The sequence below is a fragment of the Pieris napi genome, chromosome 10, assembly GCF_905475465.1.
Source record: "Pieris napi chromosome 10, ilPieNapi1.2, whole genome shotgun sequence".
NCBI lineage: Eukaryota > Metazoa > Arthropoda > Insecta > Lepidoptera > Pieridae > Pieris > Pieris napi.
In genome coordinates, this window is record NC_062243.1 from 1,043,204 (window position 1) to 1,068,867 (window position 25,664).

At 33.6% G+C, this 25,664-nt stretch overlaps 1 protein-coding gene across 3 annotated transcripts in view; it reads left to right on the top strand.

Moving 5' to 3' along the window:
• Positions 1 to 25,664, top strand: part of LOC125052867 (protein GDAP2 homolog) — a 93,642-nt gene that overhangs the window by 65,074 nt on the left and 2,904 nt on the right. For all 3 annotated transcript variants that reach the window (XM_047653913.1, XM_047653910.1, XM_047653912.1), the window contains exons 8-10: positions 23,309 to 23,462; positions 24,811 to 24,950; positions 25,555 to 25,609. In XM_047653913.1, coding sequence (XP_047509869.1) covers positions 23,309 to 23,462; positions 24,811 to 24,950; positions 25,555 to 25,609 — 349 coding nt within the window. The remainder of the gene's footprint in view (positions 1 to 23,308; positions 23,463 to 24,810; positions 24,951 to 25,554; positions 25,610 to 25,664) is intronic.

Below are 25,664 nucleotides of genomic sequence, written 5' to 3' on the forward strand. Positions count from 1 at the left end.
CGTAGTAGTTGAGTACACTAATACGCATGCCGGGTAAATTTTTCAGACATTGGAATGTCAAAAACCGTCAACCCTTAAGATTTTAATATTTGTGTTGTATGACTTCGGAAATTTCAATGTAAAGTAATGTAAACGAGAAGACTATTAAAGGAAGATCAGAAAAACTTACGTTGGTATCAGTTCCGCGGTTAAAGCCTGGTATACCCAGGTTAAGATATGAGAGTGAGATAAGAAGCATTACCAAGGAGAGTGTTCAGAGGAGTTGTTCGGTTTAATAACCGCAGCTGAGTTTCATCATCGGACGTCGAGGCAGAATACGAAATCCACCCGTATCACTTCGACGTCCGCCCCACAACTGAGCGTTTTTTTAAGGCATTTTTTGTGGCGCACAACCACTATGTGGAACCAGCTGCCCACTGAAGTATTTCCGAACTAATTCGACTTAGGTTCCTTTAAGAAAAGTACCATTTCTTAAAAGGCCGGCAACGCACTTGCGAGCCTCCTGGCAATGTGATTGTCCATGGGCGGCGGTATCACTTAACATCAGGTGAGCCTGAAGGAGATTGCTTAGCAAAAAAACCGCCTGTTGCACTATATATTTTTTATTACATCAGTATCAGGTTTTGTTATTTCATTGTATTCACTAGCCCTGAAACATTAGCACCACAGAAATCTGATATGACTTCAGACGAGACGGTTTCTTTGTTATGACAAGGCTTTCAGGTCGTAAACCTATGAATGTGTAGTTCTCATTTGATAAATTCATTGGAAATGTGAAGGTACTATCAGACAAATAGTATGAATAATACATAAGGTGCATCGACACTTTTATTTAATTTATAAAATTGTTTGCTTCCAGTACTTTATTTCTTACATTTTTAATAGTTGTGTGTAAAGATAACATAAGATTAACTATTGTTTATGTGTTGTCTTATATGTTATATAAACAATAATAAAATAATACTGAAAAGATTAGCACAAGGGCTGGGCTTTTCGATATCAAGTAAAAATTTACAACCATAGTAAGAAACAATAGTATCAAAGAAAAGTTAATTAAAATGTACTTTTCACAAAGCACTAGTGGTTTCAGCGTGCGACTCTCCTGAGGTCATAGATTCGATCTCCGGCTGTGCACCAATGGACTTTCTTCCATGTGCGCATGTGACATTCGCACGAACGGTGAAGGAAAACATCGTGAGGAAACCGGCTTGTCTTAGACCCAAAAAGTCGACGGCGTGTGTCAGGCACAGGAGGCTGATATTAGATTGCCAAACAATAATGAAACCGATACATCTGAGGCCCAGACCTAAAGTGGTTGTAGCGCCACTGATTTCATTATTTTATTCTTATTGAATCAATTATAACTGTGAATTTAAATTACAGTTGTCGATGTATTTTTACATTATTTAAATGTAATCACGTAAAAATTTATGTAGTCATATTCATTCATTTTATTCTGGTAGAATATTATTGAATATGAGTCACCAGTCTTGCCCTTATCATTTTTGTTTATAAAATCTTTTTAATATCAAAGCAGTGTTGCCCTTATTGCCTCCGGCGCCTTAATCCTAAGGTCGCCAATATTTATTATATGTGCATAACCAGCACGGTCGGTAGAGAATTACATCGTGACGAAACCGATATTAATACTCAAAATTCGACAGCGCGTGTCAGGCACAGGCACAGACTGCCTATGAAGAAGGCAAGGGTTCTTTGTGATGATTAAACTACACTTATTACACAGTAGACAAAGGTTTTACTACATATAGTAAAACCTTTCTACTCTAAACGCTGTCTTAATAATGTAAAGAAACTCCTTATCCCGTGAGGATATTCGTTCAGAAATCCAATTATGCTGAATAAAATAAATCGTCCGTTTACTTCGTTCCTTGTGTTTTATGTTTTTAATATTCTTTATTTCTTTTCTATAGGGTTGAGGTACTGGCTATTGATTGTATATTTATAACTTCATAAAGTGTCTCAACAAGATCTAAGGATGTGTGTGACTCGTCCCATATGTCAAATCCAAGTGTTTGAAGTTGCCATATTTAGCCAAGTCTCGACTCACAATTGTACCCTAAACATATTTATACTATTTTGACTCATTTTAGTGATAAAAACCGTTGTAACCAGTTAAAAGCGAGCTGTTCTACACATCGTTACACCCAAAAAATTTAAATTACTATCTAAATCGGGAATTAATTCAAATATAAACCAGAAACTGAAATTTGTGATAACATTGAAACATTATTGATAAAAATGTTTACTTGACTTGTCGAAATACAATATGTTTTTATAAATGGATGAATAGAATAGTATATAAGTAGTTATCGCCGGATCTCTATATATAGCGTAAAAGTATGTAATGCTTTATGGTCATGTGTAGCAATGACGATGACCTCGTCAGCATTTTAGTTTTAATTATATAGACACTTTAAAAATGACAACCTGGCGATTCTTATATCAGGACCTAGTCGTTTTGAATAGTCTCGATTCTAAAGACTCAGGCAGTTGTATTATACCGAAAATGCAATTATATACAGTGTGAATTTATAAACAAACTAACACATCAGGTAGTAATATTTTAAGTAGTAATGTACGGCTCGAAGGACCAAAATGTACAACTAGCAATTAAAGGTTATAAAATTGTTATAAATGCTAAAAAACGTGACTTATTTTCTTGGCTAAATAAATAAAATATAAATTATTCGTACATAATGTACAGAGTCAAGAATATATATAATTCTCAATTTACATTAACAGCCAGTTTGCAAATGAGTGAATATATATAATAATAAAATCTCTGCTACTAATTTTTATGATCAAGTTTTTGTTTGCTCCGTTTTTTGTATCTCTAACTATGAAGGTGCTTATGAAACTAAGAAATTCGTTAATAAATGTACAGCCTCAGAAGTTTTACGAGCATATAAAATAAAACTCATATAAATGAGTTAAGTCATGGTCATAGCGTAACATTCAGCCAGGTGTTGTTTTAATAACACTATATACATTGAATGCGTCCGGAAGTACCACTGGCTTATATAATATGGACTAGTTAACAACGCTATAATTAGAGCATTATACATTATGTACACAACGAGCCGTGAAGAGAATCACAACATTAGGTAGTCATATTTTCCGTAGACTCATATTCCATTTTATATGATATATAATTGCTACAGTCTATTACAACAGAGCAGTGTTGGCCTAATGGCTTTATTGTACGACTTTCATTTCTGAGGTCGTAACTTCGATCTCCGGTTGTGCATCAAGGGACTTGCATTTAACATTCACTTTGTGAAGGAAAATATCGTGAGACAATCGGCATGCATTAGAGATAGAAAAATAATGTTGACGGCATGTGTCAGGCCAGACGGCCGATCACCTACCTGTTAGAAAAAAAAAGGCCGATGAAACAGATACAATCTAAGGCCCAGACCTAGAAGTGTTGTAGCTGTACCGGTAACTTCAATACCGATTCCGTGATGTATTTGTTTGTGAGAGTGTTATAATATTCAGTATAAAAAATAAATAAATTAATAAACGTCTCATGATCATTTTTAAATGTAATAGGCAAGTAGGTTTCTAGTGTCTAACACATGCCGTCGACTTTTTGGGTCTAAGACATGTTTCCTCACGATATTTTCCATCACCGTTCGAGCAAATGTTAAATGCGCACATAGAAAGAAAGTCCATTGCTGCACAGCCGGGGATCGAACCTACGATCTCAGGTATGAGAGTCGCACGCTGAAGCCACTAGGCCATCACTGCTCCTTATCCAATAATATTCAGTATATAAACTTATAAAAACATAGAATTTAAATAATATAGAAGTTGCGTCTAGTGAAATCTAGATAGCAGATTCATATTAAATTTTTTATTGCGTATTTTATTCCGGCGTAAACAGGATGACATAATACAATTTCTCATCATCTTCAACTTGCATTATTCAACGTTTGTAATTACATATTATGCTATTGTTTACTTTGTTATACATCAGATCTCACTAAAATTGCCTAGCATTTACGTATCATTTAAATTCTGACTTTGCGTTCAATTATTAGTACATATAACATTTTTTAATTGTTTTTTAATAGTTTTACTTTGTTTAGTCTTGATATAAATACGTAACTTTCGTGCTTAAATCATTACAATATTAGTTTAAATTATATTCAATTTTCATAATATGATATTTGCTTTGACAAAGGGTAATTTCATGTAGATAATAGATAATTTAAAAATGCATTAGACAATGCGATATTGTGGTGACTGACTGGTAATAAGTCACTAACACGATGAATAATGAAAGTGAAGTTATTTTCTTTTATAATAAGAAACTTAATAGAAATATTATTTAATAGAAAAACTTAACGATATATGTTGAAATACATAAAAATACAATACAGATTTTATTATATAATTTTCGTACAAATTTTAGAAATTTGTCAAACAAAGGCACAATTAGCTTTCATTTAAATAATACTTACTTAATTAGAAAAAAGAAATGGGTTTTTGTGTCTTCTAAAATGCGATGTTAAATTCAAATATTTTTATTTTAGAGCAACGAATTTCAAACCATTACCAAAGATTTTAAAGACTTATAAACAGTGTTGTATGAATTTGTTAGTGAATTAGTGTAAAGTGTTAACTATGGCGATGGACACTATGGCTGTTGAGATGCCAGATTTGGCCACACCAGCTCCGAGACCACTTGTTGAAACTCAAGAGGAAAAGTAAGTTAATCGTAATTTAAATTATAATCACGTTTTTTTAAACGAAAGCCTTCATTACATACTCACATGTTAAGACATTAAAAGGTTATATTTTTTTTTTTATAGAAAAGAGGGCAAACGGGCAGGAGGCTCACCTGATGTTAAGTGATACCGCCGCCCATGGACACTTTCAATGCCAGAGGGCTCGAGAGTGCGTTGCTGGCCTATTAAGAATTGGCACGCTCTTTTCTTGAAGGAAGTGAAGAGAAGGAAGGAAGGAAGTCTTGGGGGTAGACTGAGAAAAACGAAAGTCTTTTATTAATTTAGGTTAGATTAGTGATATTCAAAATCATTTATTCATTAAGGTAACACAATGTTATTTTCCTTTCCATTATACAAATTAATTGACTAATTTAACATTAAATTTTATTAAATATGTAATAGGTGTTAATCAGTGTTGCATGTTAGTGCATTTAGGTCGAGGGAGCACTCCCTATCTAGGGTTGGTTGCAGTAAACACGTGCAAGGAGCTATTTTAATACATTTAACCTTTATATAAACGTGTCCTTGTTTTAAATATTTTTATTACCTTTGGGGCCATTCAAGTATGACGTAAGCAGACTTACTGCAATTTATCTCCCCCCCCCCTCACTCTCTTGTCAGCAAAAAAGTAAGCAAAGCACCCAAAAATAACAGTACATTACGTATTAATTTTTTGTAGGAATCCTCGATAGTGAATTTCGTTTTCAAGCATAGACATGTGGGTAATATGTGTAAAGAAGTAAATAATTTCTGTTGACGTAATCACCAAATAAGAAAATCAAAGAAACGTTGAACGGGGGGCCTCTTTGTCACAATTTAGTCGTGTTAGTAATAATTAATTGAAAATATTTTTATAAAATACAGTCTATTTGGATTCCCAGTCAGAGCACAAATTTTAATTAAAGTTGTTTGTTGTTTTTCACCTCTAGTGGATAAGACCAGATCAAGAGGTTTAACTCAAAGGTCGATCGTTCAAAGACCTATCGTAATCCGAAAATGGTATTGGCATAGAGCTATATCAGTATTCCTTCGCCCCAATTTAGGTTATATATATTATATTATAGCCTCTTTTCGTACATGACAGTATTTTTTTTCTTTATTTTTCGTAAATTGTTCTTTTGTTTCACTTTTGCGTGTCCGTTTGCTAGGTGGCAAAGGCCTCCTCCAATCTTCTCCATTCTTTTTAATGTTTACTTCTTTATGTTGTTTTAATATTGGAGGGTTTCGGTCTAATTCCCCAACGCCACTAACAAGAAAATCCAACGAACAGACGCTTTTCAACTCATGCGAGCCTACTCCATGTCTGAAAGAAATACCTACCTCAATTACTAACCGGAAACAGAAAAAAAAAACAACAACAACAGCAAAAAAAACACATTCCCCAACCCGGCTGGTCCCCGTGGGGAATATAGGTTATAGTGTAAATAAAAAGATAAAAGCGATTTAATTGATACAGCTATTAACTATTGTAAATGAAAGTTAATTTAACGCTTTCCCTATCAGTAAATTAACATAATTCGATTCGTAATTTATTTGATTAAATTTTATGTTTATTATTTTCAAAGAAATTGCGACTGCAAGCTTATATAAAAAATAAACCTATAGTGAAAATCGTTAACATTTATTTCCATTTGATTTTTTTATAAATTTCCTCATAATAAAAAATGACAAAATAAAGTGATGTTTTTTATAGTCGAAAATAAAAAGCTATGGGCCCAGTGAAGGCTTTATTTCATTATATGGGGTCATATCATGGATTTGAGCTAGACAATGTTTTATGTGAAGTAATTAATCGCATCGAGGACATAAAGGCGTAATGTCGATATAAGCCGATCGGGGCTTCTAACTATAAAGATCAGATTGTGTCGGATTTTCCAACGTAAACCGGATGAAGGAAACACTTATGTGACATTGAACTACCGTTTTAGTATTAAAGAAATAAAGAAAATTATTAATTATACAAAAGTTCGGATAGTTTTACTTGACACTTTACTTTACGTAACATAACTTGGCGTTGCGTAGAGTGGGGTCACTCTGCATCTTCTACCGCATTTACCATAGAGAGTGTTCAGAGGAGTTGTTCGGTCCAATACCTGCTGAGTTTCATCATCGGACGTCGAGGCTGAATACGAAATTTCACCCGTATTACCTCGACGTCCGTCGTTCCACAACTGAGCGTTTTTTAAGGCAGTTTTGCCGCGCACCACCACTATTTGGAACCAGCTGCCCACTAAAGTATTTCCGAACCAATTCGACTTAGGGTCAAGAAAAGAGTGTACAAATTCTTAAAAAGCCTCTAGCATTGAGAGTGCCCATGGGCGGCGGCATCAGATGAGCCACCTACCCGTTTTCCCCCTGTTTAAAAAAAAACATCGTATTTAGTATATGGCATGTCTCAATAACTTTAAATGTAGATGAAGATGTCAGAAAATAGGCAATTAATACAGTCTAATTACTTCCTTATTAAAAGAACCTTCTACCTTTTTTTTTTTGAGATTGACCAACCGTAGTTTGATTTTATAAATTAATTGCTCAGTTGAAATGGAAAGGGAGACTATCGTAGCATCTTCGTAGCATAAATGTGCTACGTCTTAGGTTTTGATTGTCTACGCCGTAGAGCACGAAGGGAATCAATGAATCTATTGCGTAGATTTCATAAACATGTTTTTATAAATTTTTATGAGTCAACACCTTCGTGGTTTATATTGTAATGTGGTTAATGTATACTGGAGAACGTCGGTTCCATTTCCGGCGAAGCAGCTATGTTTGGTATGCTTGGCTTTTGTATTGTTTACCAATCGCATTCTGATATACGATTTAGGCCTGGATAGTTTCCTCACAATTTGAATTTGATTTTCCTTTTGCTTTGCTTTTATATTTTTTTGTGTGTCTTATGTTTGCCTATAAGTGGTTGTCACATTAAATATTATTAAAGTATCAGTGTGCCGTGCTGTTACAAGCTATTATAAATAAATACAGTAGAACCTCGATAAGATAAAGTCCAAGGGAAACACAAAATATTTTATGTTATAGAGGTTTTAAGTTATCAAGGTTCTATGTCAGGTAAAGGTTAATATAGAGGTATGTACATGTTTCTATGTACCCTTCCTCCCATTTTTACTTGAATGCATCAGAAGGATGGAAAATTAAATATGTAATCATATTTATTCACATTACTTACATTACATAAAAATAAAACAACAACTAAAGGTTTAGTCTACTTAAAAAAATCTGTGATTTTCTTTTGTTTTAAAAAATTCACTGTTTCTAAATCGATTTGATTTTCAATGACAAATAGAGAGGAGAATACATTAACACATTTACTTATGATGCAAGTAAGTCGTTGTCACAAAGCTAACCGCCGCAAAGCTTTGAAGAATTTAGATAAAGCAAACAATAGGTAATGTATTGTTTACGTTAACAATACATTAGTAAACACGTGCAAGCAATAAATACCGAAACCATTTGTTTTGACACTCTTATAAAATGACTCATTCACAAACAATTTTATGTTATAGAGGTTGTGGAAACATTTCTTTTAGTTACTGAGGGCCTATACAGAGATTATTTATTTACGTTATAGAGGTTGCGTATTTTAAGTTATAGAGGTTTTGGGCTCTGATGGGAAGGGAACATAGTATTTTTTGAAGTAACAGAGGTTTTTATGTTACCGAGGTTTACGTTATCGAGGTTCTACTGTATATACTTATATATAATGATAATAATAAAAGCCGGTTTAATTTCCAACCACATAATAGATTTTTTACATTTTATACATTTTTTTTCTTGTTATCCTATATATACTATATTCTAGCTACCTTCAGTACCGTCGATCGGATCCTTTTCACGGGTAAAGGCCTCATCCCGCTTTTTCCAACTGACTCTGTCCATGGCTTTCTTTCTCCATTCGCTTCCTGCTACCGCTTCTATTTCTACTATCCATATTTTTTAATTACTTATATACTAAGACCGAATTGGTACTAACACATTGAAATAAATCATTCATTATCCATGTCGGCCTCTTCACATTTAGCTAAGAGAATAAAATGCTTGATTAATGAAATACGTTTCTATAAACATTTTAAGATAAACATTGTTAAAACTACGTTTACGATCTTATTTACATTTTTATTAAGCTAAACAATGACGTTTCGGTCAATGGGTATTCTGGCAAAAAGCCAGGTAAGACTGCGTCTTAGGTATTTACAGAGAGAAATAATCCCCCCTGTAACGCGGTAGAACCGGACAGAGTTATAGGAAATCGCGTTGTAGGAGTACTCTCGCAAAACAGTTTTTTTTTTTTCTATCAATAATTAAAAACACGAATTGAATAAGTTATTAGTTTAATTTTTCAAAAACAATTTAAACAGGTGCAGTAAGCAAAACTTATTATGGACTTGACAAGTCATTATAAATTTCATACTACAGAAATATAACTTGAGAAATCTCCGAGTTATTTAGGGTGGAAAAACCCCCCTATATGGGGGATGGAATACGTGGTATAGGGGGATTACTGTAATATCTATATCTGGACTTATTTGGTCAGGGCTGTTCTATCGAGTCAGATAATAGTGAGGTGTGTGAGTAGATATCATAAATCTGCTACCGTCCCATAGAACGTAGAACATCGTAGAGAACTATAAATATCTGCGGTTTATTTTCTACGTACATACACGATTTGGTTCTTAAAGGTGCATTTATTAACGTGTCTAAGAAGTTGTATTAGTTTTAAGTTTGTATCATTTAAAATTAGTGAAACAATTTTGAAAATTATAAGTCGATTTTTATATTATATTAGTGGTATATTTGCGTAAAAAAAACTTATCATCGCTGTAGAATGATCCTACACAGACCTTCTTCTATGATCTTCTACAGTGATGTTATATTGGAAATTTTTATAGTATTAGAATGTACCTTATAGATAATTTACGCTGCATTCCTCAAATTCCATTCATTTCTGATTAGGTGTGACGTCACGACTGACCTTTGTTTATTTCGGTAGAGTCACAAATAGAAACAAATGTAAGCGGAATTAGAGTTGAATAGTATCCGAATTCTCATATAATAGTTTCATTCAGGGTTAAATGCAATTTGTTATATACATTTCGTTTTTTATGCGTTTACAAAAAGCTTGTCTGGTTTAAATGTGTTTATTTAAGTGTTTCCACGGAATTTTACATGTACTTATATAATTTTTCGTATTCTGCCGTCTGTAGTAGCTGTGTTATTATTATTTTTTTGTCACACAATTAAGTAATAATATGAACAGTAAAATTAAAAAACGCTTTATTTCTGCTAAGGTTGTCTTCCAGGAAACTCTAGCTTATCAACTATAAATATAGTGTTAGGTTTAAAATATTGTCTAGTATTTACTTTATGTATTAAAATCTTATTTAGAGACACTAAGACAAACGAATTAGGAATTTAGGTTTGAAGGTTTCTTGCTCTCGGCTTTGCGATGGTAATGCAAAAGTATAAAAAGACGGCGTGTTGATTCCGTATTTGGAATACAATTTGTTTTGTAGTACAAAGCTAATATTTTTTTGCGTACCCTACCCCTCCCTATAAACCAATTTTGGTTTGACATTGGTTTATGGAACACTGTATAACAATAATAAATAACCTTTCCTATAAAAAAAAACATTCATTCTAGCATTTCATTATTTACTACATTGTACTGGCGGGTCAATGACCTCAAATGTGTGAATTATCACACTTATGTGCCGTCTGCTCGTTTCATTTGCATATTTTCACTGTTACTAATAGTTCCCAAAGTTACTAATTAAAGGTGGATTAAAATTAAATTAAACTTGGCCTATAAGTTTGATACCAATTAATTTAAAATAGCTTGATTTATTATTCTGACAGATGTTCTCATAAAGGTGGGAACTGACCAACGTTACGAGGTGTAATGTAACATGTAATGTAATGTTACACAGCGAGCATTCGTGCAGTCAGTACGTCGTGTGACGGGGAAACCAGCGAGCAACGAGCCGCTCGTTGCTCGCTTTGAGTGCTCCACCCGGCTGTCGGTTTTTTGGCGAATCCTTTGACTGTTACGCGGTTCAGTAATTACGCGTCGCACGTCGCGAGTGATCATGATTATGATTTTCTATAAATTGTGGCTTTTATAAGTACTTTTGGTCCAATTAAATTCAACAGTTCTTCAAAATCGAGACCTGCGTACAAAGTTTTTATACTGTCCAGTAATCATTTGGTTTTTAATATTGCAATCAATAACAAACCACCTCATACGCCTGTGTTTTTAAATAAGTTTTATGTCCAGTAACATTTTTTCTTCTTCTTAATTTGGATGAAACAATTATTAAATAGAATGAAAGATATCAACATTATCACTATCACATCTCGTGAACACTGGCGGCGAAAGTGGAGCACAGAGTTTTGACGAGCATGTTACGCCAATTTTAGAACACAGCGGAACATGCTCGATGCGTAACACGCTCGATGCGAATGCTACATTACACCTCGTAACTTTGGTCAGTTCCCACCTTTATATGAATTAATGAAAATTAGTGTGACATTTGCATGCCTATTTTTGTGTAGCTGATTGTGCGGATTTTTATAATTGATCGATATAAATGTACCACTTTCTTGAAAATAAATGATTTAAAAAGATTATTTCATAGGTAAAGAAATAAATATTATTTATTAATATTATTATAGGTGTATGTACAAAATGATTTTGACGTTATAACATAAATGATATGTTATCAAACGACGTTTTTAAATGATTTAATTAATATACGTAAAAATATATGATTTACACTACTATTAGATAAATGTGCAAAAGTCACGAATAAACTTTTGAGTTTCTTCAAAAATTATTAGATAAGCTCCTATTACATTAAAAAAATATATATTACAACTGACTTGTTCTTGTATATCTTGTATGTTGCTAGCACTCTGACTAGTTTAGCTTAGTTCAGTAATTAGTATGTGGCCTAGTTGAGGCACTCTCAATCATGATTATCATGAATCATTACCTATCTATAGTTAAACCCAAACAAACAACCCAACAAACAAAAACAAAATATGTGCGACAAACACGTAAACTTCGTGTGGAAAGTTCCCAAAAATATTAATTTCGTCGTCATGCAAATTATGACAAAAACTTAACGACTCATTAAGCTGAGAAAACAATTTAATGATTATATTACAGCAAAGTATTTTCCAGTATATTAAATGAATCATACAATGACGTTATGCTCTGCCCACGTACATGACTCGATCTGTACCGAAATGCACTCGATAATTAGTGTTGCCCAAAATCGGTCTTGGTCTTGCAGTCTTGGTCTTGTTCTTGCACTTTTGCAAGACCAAGACCAATACCAAGACCGCCTTATTGTAGCAAGACCAATACCAAGACTGAAGCCTGCAAGACTTGAGCAAGACAATACTTAAACCTGCAAGACTCTTGCGTCTTGCAGTTAAGTCAAACTGAGATTTGGGCATTATTAAGTAGGTATTTGTATTAAATCCCGATTTTGAGAAACGTTCCCCAGTATCAAAACCGTAGGTATCGTCATAACACTAAACTAAGGGCTGCAGTTGTATCTGCAGTTGGCAACGTGCCGCTCGTCTGAAAGAACCCTGAAAGGTATTGTATTGATTAGGTAGGTAAGTACTTATTATATTTCAACTATTTATTAAGTAGGTAGCGTGTTAATACTCACAAATCTGTTCCCATCATCCCATGTGATGTAAATGTACCTAGAATAACTTTCTAGCAAAGTTCATACCTTGTTGATCTACCACAGATCTGCCAGCGTTGCCAGATTTTTTATTGTCAAGGCGGGATTTTGGAACTTTTTCAGTTAAAAAAGTGGGAATCTCTCGTCAATAGCGGGACATAGTAACTAAAGGTGATATTTTAAATCAGAGTTACCCTATCGTTAAACACTTGTCTTCTTAATAAAAAAAAAAAAATAAACAAAACAAAACTAAACCAAAAAAAGTATTCATATCATTAGACAAATGGCGTTTCAAATAATTGTCAGAAATCTGAGGAATGAGTATATGATATACCTGGTATCTTTTTTTGGTAGCTGTTAAAAGAGCTGGTGCAATTTCTGAGCATGGCAGTGGTGTCTTGAGTAACCCCAAAAAGCGGGAAAAATGTCCCGCGCGGGGCATTTCATGTTCATTAAAAAATCGGGACGTATGGCAACGCTGGTATCTACCTATAATAATATATTATGCTTGTTTATGTCTAATGTGCAGATTTTACGTTAGTACTCGTAGGTTGGTATGTGCTTAAAATTATAGCCAACAAAATTATATAAACATTATGTAGGTAGCTACTTATGTTTCAAAGTTTATATTATTCTTCTATTCAGAAAAATTTAAAACTAACAAGCTAGCGAGTCGAGTAGGTCTAGTAACAGTTTCTACGGCAGCCAATGTTATGGTACAGACGCCAGCACATTGAGCTCCTACAATCTGTCAAATTTCTTTAACAGATTTTCAACTTTATCGCTAGAGTATTAAGGTTCAAGGTTAATTGGGAAAATGTGACGTTCTGCGAATAAACTGTTGGTCGGTCGGTGTATTATATACCTAATTATTTGATAATTTACCGACAAAGACGCCGCGGTTTGCAACAAGTGTATCACAGCATTTGACACTGTTTGAGCGCCGCATTTGCCGACAAAGAGTACGGACAGAGGCACACAAAATTGTTACCTATTTTGGTAGGGTTGGTATAGGGGGATAAAATTAAATGTCTCAGCAGTAGGTAGGTATAAATTGAATGCTCTGAGTTTCTTGTACAAATACATTCTCACACTGGCTGTCCGGCGAGATCATAATTAATAACTAAGTAGGTATTGCATCTATTGAATTTCGAATATTTTAATTTCGAAATAATCATTGTTAATATCGGTAAATGATAGATAGTGAGTGATATACCTAGGTACTAAAATGTGAGCAGCAAGATTGAAAATTGTATATGCCATGTCAGTGCTTTCCATAAGTTTATTTTAAAAAAAGCTCTTAAGTAAGATTTAGAGTTCACTATTACACACAACAAATTATGAAAAATATATTTAGACTGAGTACTTAGGGAATTAGTAGAAAAAATATTCTATCGTAGATACCTAGTTAAAACGTTGTGTTTACTTAATTTTATTTTTCTGTGCTAATGCCAGCATTGACAACCCTACCAAAATAGGTAAAAATTTAGTCCGCCTTAGTCCTAGACTTTGTGTTGCCGCCGTCGCGTCGCTTTCATGTCAAAGGTCGCCGCCACTGCCCATGTTCCAAAGAATAAAATAGGTTTCCGGGTGCTCAGAACGGACGCCAATAGATTATGTTGTCCTCGCAAGGAAGATTGTAGTCGTAAGCATATTATAAAAAAATTTGTAATAACAATATACCTAGTTTATATTATTATTATACCTTTTTAAAGGACATTGCACTGCAAATTTGGAAGTGGGTTAATTTAAACAAACTTGAAACGTGGAAAAACTCCAAATATGAGTGACGTCGTGGGTTTTGTTTTAAAATCACACACTTCCAAAAATCGAGATTTAAAGTGTCGGTTTATCAACTTCTATCGTACCTACATGACGTGAGGCATGACCTAACGGAACATGCCTAGTTCCAATAAAAAAGGAACGTGATAAACAATATTATTTGCATTTATTATCTGCACTATATTTTTGCGTAGGCACAAAACCTATCTGATTCTGATTCTGATACTTCTGTTTTTTAATCTTTCAAAGATTTATTCTATCTATCAAAGAACGCCGCATTTTTCTTTGTCGGTCTTCGGCTTGTGCTTATAAATATGAGTTTTTAAATAATTTTCAGTCATTTCCAATTGAGTTCCGCTTCGAGTCTATCTTATTTATTGTTCTCGCCGATTTACCTAGCTAGATACTCTAAATCCTTATTACTTTCGGAGTGAATGTTTACAATTTGACATGAGTGACGAAGATTCAAATAGCTCTAGTCGGAGTAGTGAGAGTTGCAGAATTAGATCTAAAAGACTTAAAAGCAAATATGACGAGTTTTTCGAAATAACTCATGCGTCCCAAATTGGTATGTGTAAATTGTGCCAACATAAGAAAGTCGAAATAAAAATGAAAAACAGAAACACTTCAGGCTTAAGAAAGCATCTAGTATCTTTTCACGGGAAGGAATCGCAAATATTTGTTCCTGTAAGAAAACCAACATTAAGTCAAAGTCAAAGTGGAGATATCACAAGGTTTTTAACAACCACTGCAATAAGTAGACAGGTAAGAAAAAAATATGTTACGTAAATACTAGGTACCCAATTAATAATTACAGTAATTTCCAGAGTAAAGTACCTAGCTGTTTCTCGTAGGTACTTTATTTTTGTAAATTTATGAAAAAAAAAACAATGCAAATTAGGGTGTTTCATAAATACCTACTTTACTTTTTATAGTTTAAATTTTTTTTTTATAAATTATTTAGTAGTACGTAGTCCTCAGCGTGGCAATTATGGGCAACTACACCCCGAATGGGAAGCCTTTGTCCAGCAGTGGACGTTCTAGTAGTTCGTAGTTATTAAATTTTTTTACGATTTTAATCTCTATTTCTACAAACGGGTGTTTGTATAGGTATCCTTGTATTACGTGTTACAGAAAGGGTAGGTAGGTATCTGGTTTAGAATCTGCATTCATTTGAACCGTGAGCTAAATAAAGTACTCTACTTAAGCAGGTACATAGTTACTTAATTACTGAGGCAGCCGCGGCACTACTTAAGTTTATTTTACTACAAACAAAAAACAATTTCCCAAGCTACAAAACCTACTTCGATTTTGTACTAACTAATATGTGTTCAATTATTTGTTATTTTGTGGCATAAAACTATCAATATAATAATAAAAATACCAGAAAAACAAATGTTATACGGAGTTGTTTCTTGGATGAATATATGTCCCCGTAGAGCGAAAATTCATTAAGTCCAAAAAACCTGTTTTGAGATAATGAGGGTTAAAGTTTTGAAAAATATAAATTGCCATAACTTTAGCATGTCATGCCATATTTTAATGTTTTTAGTTTCATTTTGAAGGAAATCAAATTAAGTTAAAATGTTAGCTACCCAAAGTGATGATTAAGTTATTACTGAGAAAACCTAAAAAAAAAACCAATTAGTTATTTGTTCTCTGTAGAATATCCGATGTAGTTATGAATTAGTTAATATTTGCCCCTAGTTAGTGATTTTTCACTCAGATCGAGTTTATTTTTATGTTATATGTACTTGATTTGGGTAATTTACGACTAACTGGTAGATATACAAAATATACATAATGAAAAAAAACTTAAGAGTTAAAAGACATTTTGTTTTATAATAGTATAAAATCTAACTACTTTTATATAAAAAAAATCTTCTACACTTCCTATGAATTAAAAATGTTAATATAAAAGTAACTTAGGTAATCTTTTATTTTATAAGCTATGTAAGTTTTTGATAAATAAAAAAATAGTTAACATGATTTCGTAATTTCTCTTATTTTCTATTAGGACCAAAGAATAGATTTATTTAATTTTCACTTTTTGTAAATCGGAAACTAGGATACCTACAAAATTGACGGTTAGACAGTTAAATAGGGGAAAAAACTATAGTTTTATTGGCATTGTTAACTCGATTTGGGCATTTTTCAACCTAATGTGTTTTCGCTCTACGGGGACGATTATTAATTGATTGACACTATTTGACACCGATCAGCTGACGTAGGTACCTATGTAATGAATGATTTGTGTACGTATAGACTTACAAACATTAATAATTATGTAGGTAATTATAGGTATTGAAAAATGTTGCCTTATTGGTTTCTTATCACTTATCACCATAGGAATCCGTGCCTTTGATATGTATGTACATTAAGTATATCCTTTCCGTAACACGATTATAATACAGATTAAAGGTATACCTAGGATACCTAGATATAGGTACAGACCTATACCTAGGTAATTTATTCAAATGCGAAGCTAGTTTAGGTATAGTTTAGGTTTTCTAGTACCTATATTATATTTTTATAGATATCATGCTATGTTCATAGTTTTAAATTTTAATAGGTACCTATTATTACTATTATTAACACATATTTTAATATTTTATTTCAGTCAGTATCTGAAAACCGAAGTGACAACTTCATGACAGCTACAGTTGATTGGATTGTAAAAAAATATCTTCCTTTCTCATTTTTCGATGATGAAGATACACAGGAATATTTTCGATCGATATGCCCGAATACGATATTTCCTAAAAGGTCGACACTAAGAAGGAAAGTTAAAGAGCGATTTGAAGAACTACAATCGAATGTTAAAAATCGACTACAACAATATTCATGTAAAATGTCATTTACCATTGATGGATGGACGTCCATTGCTGGTAGGAGTTACTACGGGGTCACAATTCATTTTATAGACAATGACTGGAAGTATCGATCTGTAGTCCTTGATTTTATACCATCGCGCGGTCGACATACTGGGTTAGATATTGCAACGATTTTCCACGAATGTTTATTGGAATATGGCATAATTAATAAAATACAGGGTATCACGGTGGACAACGCAACTGCAAATACCAAATTTATGTGTGAACTTGGCAAACAACTGCTGCATTTTGATTCAGACAATCAACATTTCCGGTGCTTTGCTCACATTTTGAACCTTGGTGTACAAGATTTACTAAAGACCTTAGCTTTACACATTGAAACTGACAATAAAGAACAAGAACAGCAGTATGAAGACTATGAAGACGAAACTGAGGAAGATGAAGAATATGTGCCAAATATTGCTGACTCACGTACAGGTATTACAAAATTACGCAGTATTTCCAGTAAAATAAAAAGAAGCGAGATATTGAAGAGGAAGTTCCAGTCTGCTTGTGAAGCAGTTGGCGTGCCATCAAATCTCAATCCTATACTCGACTGTCCAACAAGATGGAATTCCACACATGATATGATTGGATTTGGTTTAAAAGTGAGACCTGGCATTAACATATTATGCGTTTCAGTAACCGAATTGAATGATTTTCAAATCACAGAAACGGAATGGCAAATACTCGAAAAAATACATAAGTTTTTAATAAACTTTAAACTTTTATCAACGAAACTTGGTGGAGAAAAATATGTTACATTACCGCTAGTCATTGTATCATTCAATCTATTGCTTGATAAAATTGAATCAATGGTAAAACAATTAGATGAGAAACCAAATCGAACTGAAGTGGATGAAAGGCTCATTTTAGGTTTCCAAGCAGCCCGAGATAAAATGCTTAAACATTATAAGAAGAGCAACTGGATTTACTGTACCACTTTAATTTTAGACCCAAGGCACAAAGCTCAGACTTTTGATATTACATTATGGGGGCAGCAAATTAAAACAGAAAGCCTGCACAAATTTAATGAACTTTATAAAGAATATAAAAGTCTACACGTACAGCAACACTCGGTGTCTAAATCTCCAGAATTACCAAGAAATGAAAACAAAGTATGTGAGGATGAGGAATATGAAGATGTAATAGACTTTGAGAAACTGTATGCATGTCCCTCTACGTCGTCATCTGGATCTTGTCTTCAAGGCTTAGTTTCTGACGAGTTGGAGGAGTATCTAAGTAAACCGAGAGCCGCCAGCTCGGAAGACATTTTAGAGTGGTGGAGGACGCATGAGACGGAATATCCGATTTTATCCAAGATGGCTCGTGATTTTCTTTCGATACCTGCAACTTCAGTACCTGCTGAGAGATTATTTTCTAAAGCATCGCTAGTAATTAGAAAACATAGAAATAGATTAAGTGATGAATCAGCGAGGTGGTTACTTTGTATTAATTCTTGGTCAAAAGAATTAATATAAAGTAACCATTTTTTTTTAATTCGAAAACAACCATATTCATATTTAGTTTTAGCCACACAACAAAAACCTCTCGGGGTTTATATCTGCATGTTGGCGAGCCGTTCATATCATTTCTTTACCAATTTATAGGTAGATACAATAATACATAGGTATTTACATAGGTACATTAGGAGAATTTTTGTGTAAGGAAACGCTTTGACTTGTACTTATAACTTTTTGAACTCGTTTTGTATAACGTTTGCAAGTCTACTGGAAGTTAATTATGTCGATGCTATTCTGTACTGTACTGCAATTTTTTTATTTAAATAAATGTTAAATTGCATAGATTGTCTTTATTCTACAACTCTTCCATCCCATTCCATTAAACAAATTAATTATTATTAGTTAGTAAATCATCGCTGAAGACAATAGTCTTTACTAAATAATTAAATAAATTTACTAAATAAATAAAACTAATTTAAACTAACGTGTTCAATAAATAGCAATAGGCTAATAGGTATTTGTAAGTCTCGCAAGACTTGCAAGACTAATACCAAGACCAAGACTGAGAGCGCAATACCAAGACCAAGATCAAGACCAGGTGTATTGTCGCAAGACAATACCAAGACTGGGCTAAGTCTCGTCTTGGTCTTGCATTTGGGCAACACTATCGATAATAAATAAGTGGACCTAGTGTTTCCTCTAAGGAAGTAGTTATGTTTTCTATAATGTTATATATTTCTGAAAGATTGGTCTTGTATTCGTTCAGTGTTTAAGTTACAACTTTTTGAGTACTGTAATATAAAAACTCGTTAGCGTTAAAAAAAATGTAATCTCTATATATATAAAATTCTCGTGTCAGAATATTCGTTCCCACACTCTTCCGAAACGGCTCCACCGATTCTTATAAAATTTTATATACATATTCAGTAAGTCTGAGAATCGGCTACTATCTACCCCTTAAGTGATAAGGGGGTGTCCACCCCAAAAATTTTCTTTTTTAATTTTTAGTAATTTTTTTTTGTTTTTTTTTTTTACGATACAACATATAAAAATACATACAACCCTTAATTGTCACCCCTCTACGATCAACCCCTATTTTTATAATAATATATAGTTATTTATATTGAACTAGAAAAATGTTTCTTAGAAATTATATACAGTTTATAACAATTTATAAACAATAGCTAGTATTATTATAAAAAAATGTAATATAATGTTACATTATTTTTTTACGTACCAGTCATACCTAGCCCGAATTATTGACTTTTACATATGGAACTCAGCCCCAACTTGACTCTGAAACATATAAAAATGAGGTCAATCAAACACTTATGAATATATGTTGGAAAAAAGATATACACGTGTGTAACATGAGAACTTAAAAGGCGCGGCGCTAATCATGTACCCGCAACATTGCACACAACTCCCTAGAGGACTTTTTGTATCGGAGAAGTCGCATAGGTCGTAATTGCTACAAAGCACTGTTTCACACAAATTTATTATTCAAATATATTTAATAACCATGCAAATAACTCGAACATTCCGTATACAATTATGGACTTTATTTTCAAACCCATAAACATTATAATGGCATAATATTTCTACGTAATTATGAAGGCAAATATATTAAAAATTTCTGTAAGATTTGACGTTCAAATATTAACTTTTCCGCATGCGGCATTTGTTATCTGAGATTTAGACAATTATGATTTCCAGGTTTTTTTTTTCCTGAATAGTAATAATAATATTTATTATCTTTATCGCCTGAGCTGAGTTTAAACATATATAAAAAAAAAATGTATCAAACCTTTTTTTTTTTTTTTGGACACCAATTGACCTAGTCCCACGCTAAGCTGGTGAAGCTTGTGCTATGGGTACTAGGCAACGGATATACATACATATTATAGATAGATAGACATATAAATACATATTTAAACACCCAAGACCTAAGCTGACTAAATGCTCATCACATCGATGTTGTCTCAGCCGGGGATCGAACCCGGGACCCATAGATTCGCAGTCAGGGGTACTAACCACTAAACCAATGAGCCGTAAAAAAACTATAAAAAAACTATGATTACTCATTGAATCATCCACATTGATTTTTCATTAATAAAACAGTAAACGATTTCAATTGTTTTATTTATTAAAAACTAAGTTAGTCTTATTGCACTATATTAAAGTATTATTTCGTTTATTTCTGTCAAATTGTGTTTACGCTGTAACAAACAGAGACAGATTATAATAAGCGGTATCGAGCCACACTATGACAAGAACAAACAAACCAATTTTATTTAAAATATGTATTAGCTATTTCACAACAGTTTTTATTCCATTCGCTAAACCAATGCAACTGTGGTTAAGAGGAAATGTCTAGACAGGCTGAGTGCTGACGTCAGGGTAATAGAAACCTTGTCATTTATTAAAAGCGTTTCACAGTAATGACGTGAAAAGTAAGCATTTAATGGTTTGAATATATTAAATTTAATTGGCGACGTTTTAAAGGCTGGAAACAGCTCATACCGTATTTTATAGAGCAGGCGTTTAAGATACCTATGTGTATTCAAGGTCGAGAATTAGCGCTAAGTATTGGTTTTGACATACGGAAGTCATACTTAACGTTAAGTATCGACTACAAGTTTTACCATATGTCTCAGTTGAGTTTTTTCAATCTTTATATATCTAATTCTTCTGTGAGTGTCACTGAACTTCTCTCAAACGACTGGACCGATTTTGATGAAATTTTTTGTTTGTGTTCAAGGGGATCTGGGAATGGTTTAGATTCACAAATCAGCCCGCCAGATGGCGCTGTAGTCGGTACTTTCATACTTTGCTTTACTAATTGCTTGAAATATCATGCAGGACAACGTCTGTCGGGTCCACTAGTGACTATATATTTTTTGGATAATAATGATACGTTATTTCCACTAGAAAATAGTGTTGAGTTTTTAGGTTTCTATACTATATTGATTGTTTTATATATGACAAACGAGCAGGAGGCTTATCTAGTGTGAAGTCGTACCGCCTAGAGATACTCACAATGCCAGGAGGCTCGCAAGTGCTTTGCCGAAGAAGAATTTGTACGCTCTTTTCTTGAATGACCCTAAGTCGAATTGGTTCGAAAATACTTCAGTTTCCACATTTATTCATTTCCTTTTTTTCTATTCTTACAGTAACTTAATACTAATACAATAGAACACTTATTAAAAAAAATTCAACTTAGAACAATATAAACAAAATATGAAACTCACTAAAACTAGCAAACTCGGCGAACTCCGTTTCGCCACCAGATGGCTTCGTTTTATGTAACATTTCGTTTGGTGATCCCGCTTTTCTGTTGAAATTTTTCCTGAATTTTCTCCTCACGGAGCCCGAGACCTTTCCAACGAATGCAAAACCGTGGAAATCGGTTCATGCGTTCTGGAGTTATAGCGTCAGGAAGGAAAACCCGACTTATTTTTATATAGTAGATAATATGCAATTCTTGTGAATTGCATTATTCAGTGTTTAACTAAATATGTTTGTCTCACATAATTCTCTTTAGGCTCAAAAGTGTTAGTGTGTATGATAAGGCATTGTATTAATCGTATTAATAAAATCTGTGCCCTAATAGATAACTTAATTTTATCGCACCTTAATAAATCCAATTCAAAAATATTGTGAACAAGAACTTGTGCATATTATTAAACTACGTTCTATTTTTATCGAATCGTTGACGAGCCAAAAGTTTCATTGAAAAATAAATGTATTAATATAGTTCAAGGCAAATAGTCTCCCATATCTCACAATCGTGATACGTAATGTTTATGAATTCAACACGGACACTGTCGAACTGAAAATTGCCCTTTTCACAGGAACTGGGTCGCGCCCTCTTTGACGTAAGCTATATGTCAATGTCACGATATTATGTCATTGGTGAAATTGAGAACTCTTTGATTAATTAAAGTGATATACTGTGCATTGTTACTTGGAATTGGAATCCTTATTTTATCAGCAGCCGTGTTGGCCACTAGCTTCAGTGTGCGACTCTCATCCTTGAGGTCGTAGGTTCGAACTCTGGCTGTGCACCAATGGACTTTCTGTTTATGTGCACATTTAACATAAACTGGAGCATAAAATCGTAAGGAAACTGCATTGCCTTAGACCCTAGTCGACGGCGTGTCAGGCACAGGAGGCTGATCACCTATTTGTCTATTAGATTGACAAGTGATCACGATGCAGAACGTTGTAGCGCCTCTGGATATTATTTTATTCGACAAGGGGCCTTGAAGATACCTTAATCCAGCTGTCTCGTGCCATCTATATCGTGCTAGAACATGAAGGGATGTGGTTCGAATAGTAACAAAGTTCCTTGTTTTTCATCATCTTCTTTTTTTCTTTTTTAGGTTATGTTATTCAATAACAAATAAAACAGAGAAAAATAAGTATAACTTTTACGTTTCTCCACAACATAGGTATCATGGTTTTCCTTTTATCAATTTTCCTTGACCCGGCTCACGGTGATGGTCCAGATGTCTTGAATCACGCAATTAATATTAAGTTTCTTATAGATTTAATTTTTTATAATCATATAAAAATAAGCTAAGTGTGACTTGGTATTATGTCAAAAACGTGTTATATTGTGATATATCTTCGGTCCCTTCTATTCCCTTAGGGTTTGGGTAATCAAACCTAGACCTAGTAAAAATCGCATTACATTTAAATTTGTACGTAATTATTTCCAGGTATGAACGTCTGTTACGGCGAGCGCGCAGCGAGGACTTGAGCGAAGTGTCCGGTATCGGGTGTCTCTACCAGAGCGGCGTAGACCGGCTCGGGCGACCTGTCGTCATCTTCATTGGAAAGTGGTTTCCTATCGCGGATATTGACTTAGACAAGGTATGTTATAGTTCATAACATTACTTTTTACAAGCCTGTTTTGTTTATAATCCTACAGATCACAAAAATTATATTTAAATAACAATTGATAAAAAAAAATGAAAAATGTTTATTTTATCTCAAATTTTACATTAAATACATGAGTTGAGACAGCCCCCGTAAGTAGTCAGAGACACTTGTGTTGGGGTTGGCTCGCTACTTCCCTTATTTATACAATATTGAGACAGATGTTAGAAAAGAATACAAAACAAAACAAAACCCAGCTAAGAAGCAAAGCCGGTAAAAAATTAAATAAATAAAATGAAATGTAATTCTCATAGTTTCTCTGTCAATTCTATGAACTTATTTTATGCATGCGTAGTTGTGTGTGTATGTGCGCATGTGTGTGTGTGTGAGTGAGTATATACACTTACATTAAAATATAGCCAAAGATGGAATGCATAATATTTACCTACAAAAAGGTTTATGATTCTTTTTTTATTGCTTAATCTATCTATATAAATGAAAGTCGTTTTAGTAACACTATTTATTACTCAAGAACGGCGAAACCGATTTGGCTGAAAATTGGTGGGGTATCTTAGAACCAGGAGACGAAAATAAAATAGTGGTATAACAAAACGCAACAAACTGAAAAACTAAAAAAGTATGATTAAAAATTTGACGATTAGAAGTTTTGAAGTTGATCGCTTGATGTTTTATTTCGAGTTTCTATTAGCTTATCATTATTATACATATTAACAATGCTGCGACCATGACTAAAGAACTAGTATATAAACTAAAAGTATAGAAAGAAAACATCCTGAAAGCACTAACGACATCGAATTTTGTTATTATTCCAGTGTCTGAACAATCTAAAAATTTTTTTTTTTTTTTTAAAGACAATTCACACCAATTGAACTAGTCCCATGCTAAGCTGGTGAGGCTTGTGTTATGAGTACTAGGCAACTATAGATATAGACATATAAATACATATTTAAACACCCAAGACCTAAGCACAATACCAAATGCTCATCACATCAATGTTCGTCTCAGCCGGGGATCGAACCCGGTACTAACCACTAGACCAATGAGTCATCGTGAATTTATGTATTGTATTTTCACTTTAGGGTCTAGAATAGTTCCTAAAATATGTCTTATTACGGTTTTTGGAATACAACTTTCTTTTATTAATTCCTTTATTTTACGGAATAATAAAATCATAATATGTTACATTAGAAAACCGCTTTGGTTTGTATAAATGTAACAACTACTATATCTATCGATTTTTGTAAGATTTTTTTCACGGTAAACGCTTGGTGTTCCTTTGGTGAATCGTATGACCCAACTGTTATGGCAATTTGTTTTTCAGGCACTGCTCTACCTGATAAAACTGCTGGACCCAATAGTCCGCGGCGACTATGTGATCGCGTACTTCCACACGCTGGCCTCGTCCGGAAACCATCCGCCCTTCTCATGGCTCAAGGAGGTCTATACGGTGCTGCCTTACAAGTCAGTACCAAATATCACACAGTTGAAATAATATTATTTAATTTTTATCAACATTACATTATCATACCAATTCGACTTAGGGTCCTTCAAGAAAAGAGCGTACCAATTTTTAAAAGGCCGGCAACGCACTCGCGATGGATGCTAAATTACCACGCCTTTGAAGTAACAGTCTCGCACGGTGAAGGAGAACATCGTGAGGAAATCGGCTTTTTTAAAGCTTGCCTTAGACCCAAAGAGCCGACGGCGTGTGTCAGGCACAGGAGGCTGATCACTTGCCTATTAGATTGACAAATGATCATGAAACAGATAAAGATATCTGAGGCCCAGACTTAAAAAAAGTAGCGCCACTGATTTAATTTAATTGGTTAACCGGGAACGAACGCACAACAGATTTAATGACCGCAATCTTACCGCTAACGCGACTCTAGTTGAAAAAGTTTATAATCATAAGAATTAGAAAAAACATATATAGTCCATATTCCATAAATATTTAAATACGAACGTGGCAAAATATACAGTTACGGATCGTAAATATCAATCGTAATTGTTACGAGACGTAGATTGGGCCTAGAATTGCTAAAATATATTAATTTTATATTTTCAGATACAAGAAGAACTTGAAAGCATTCTATATCGTGCATCCCACGTTTTGGACAAAAGTAAGTTTATAAATAAGGCAATATGAAAATTAACGAACGAAATTAACTTTTTTAG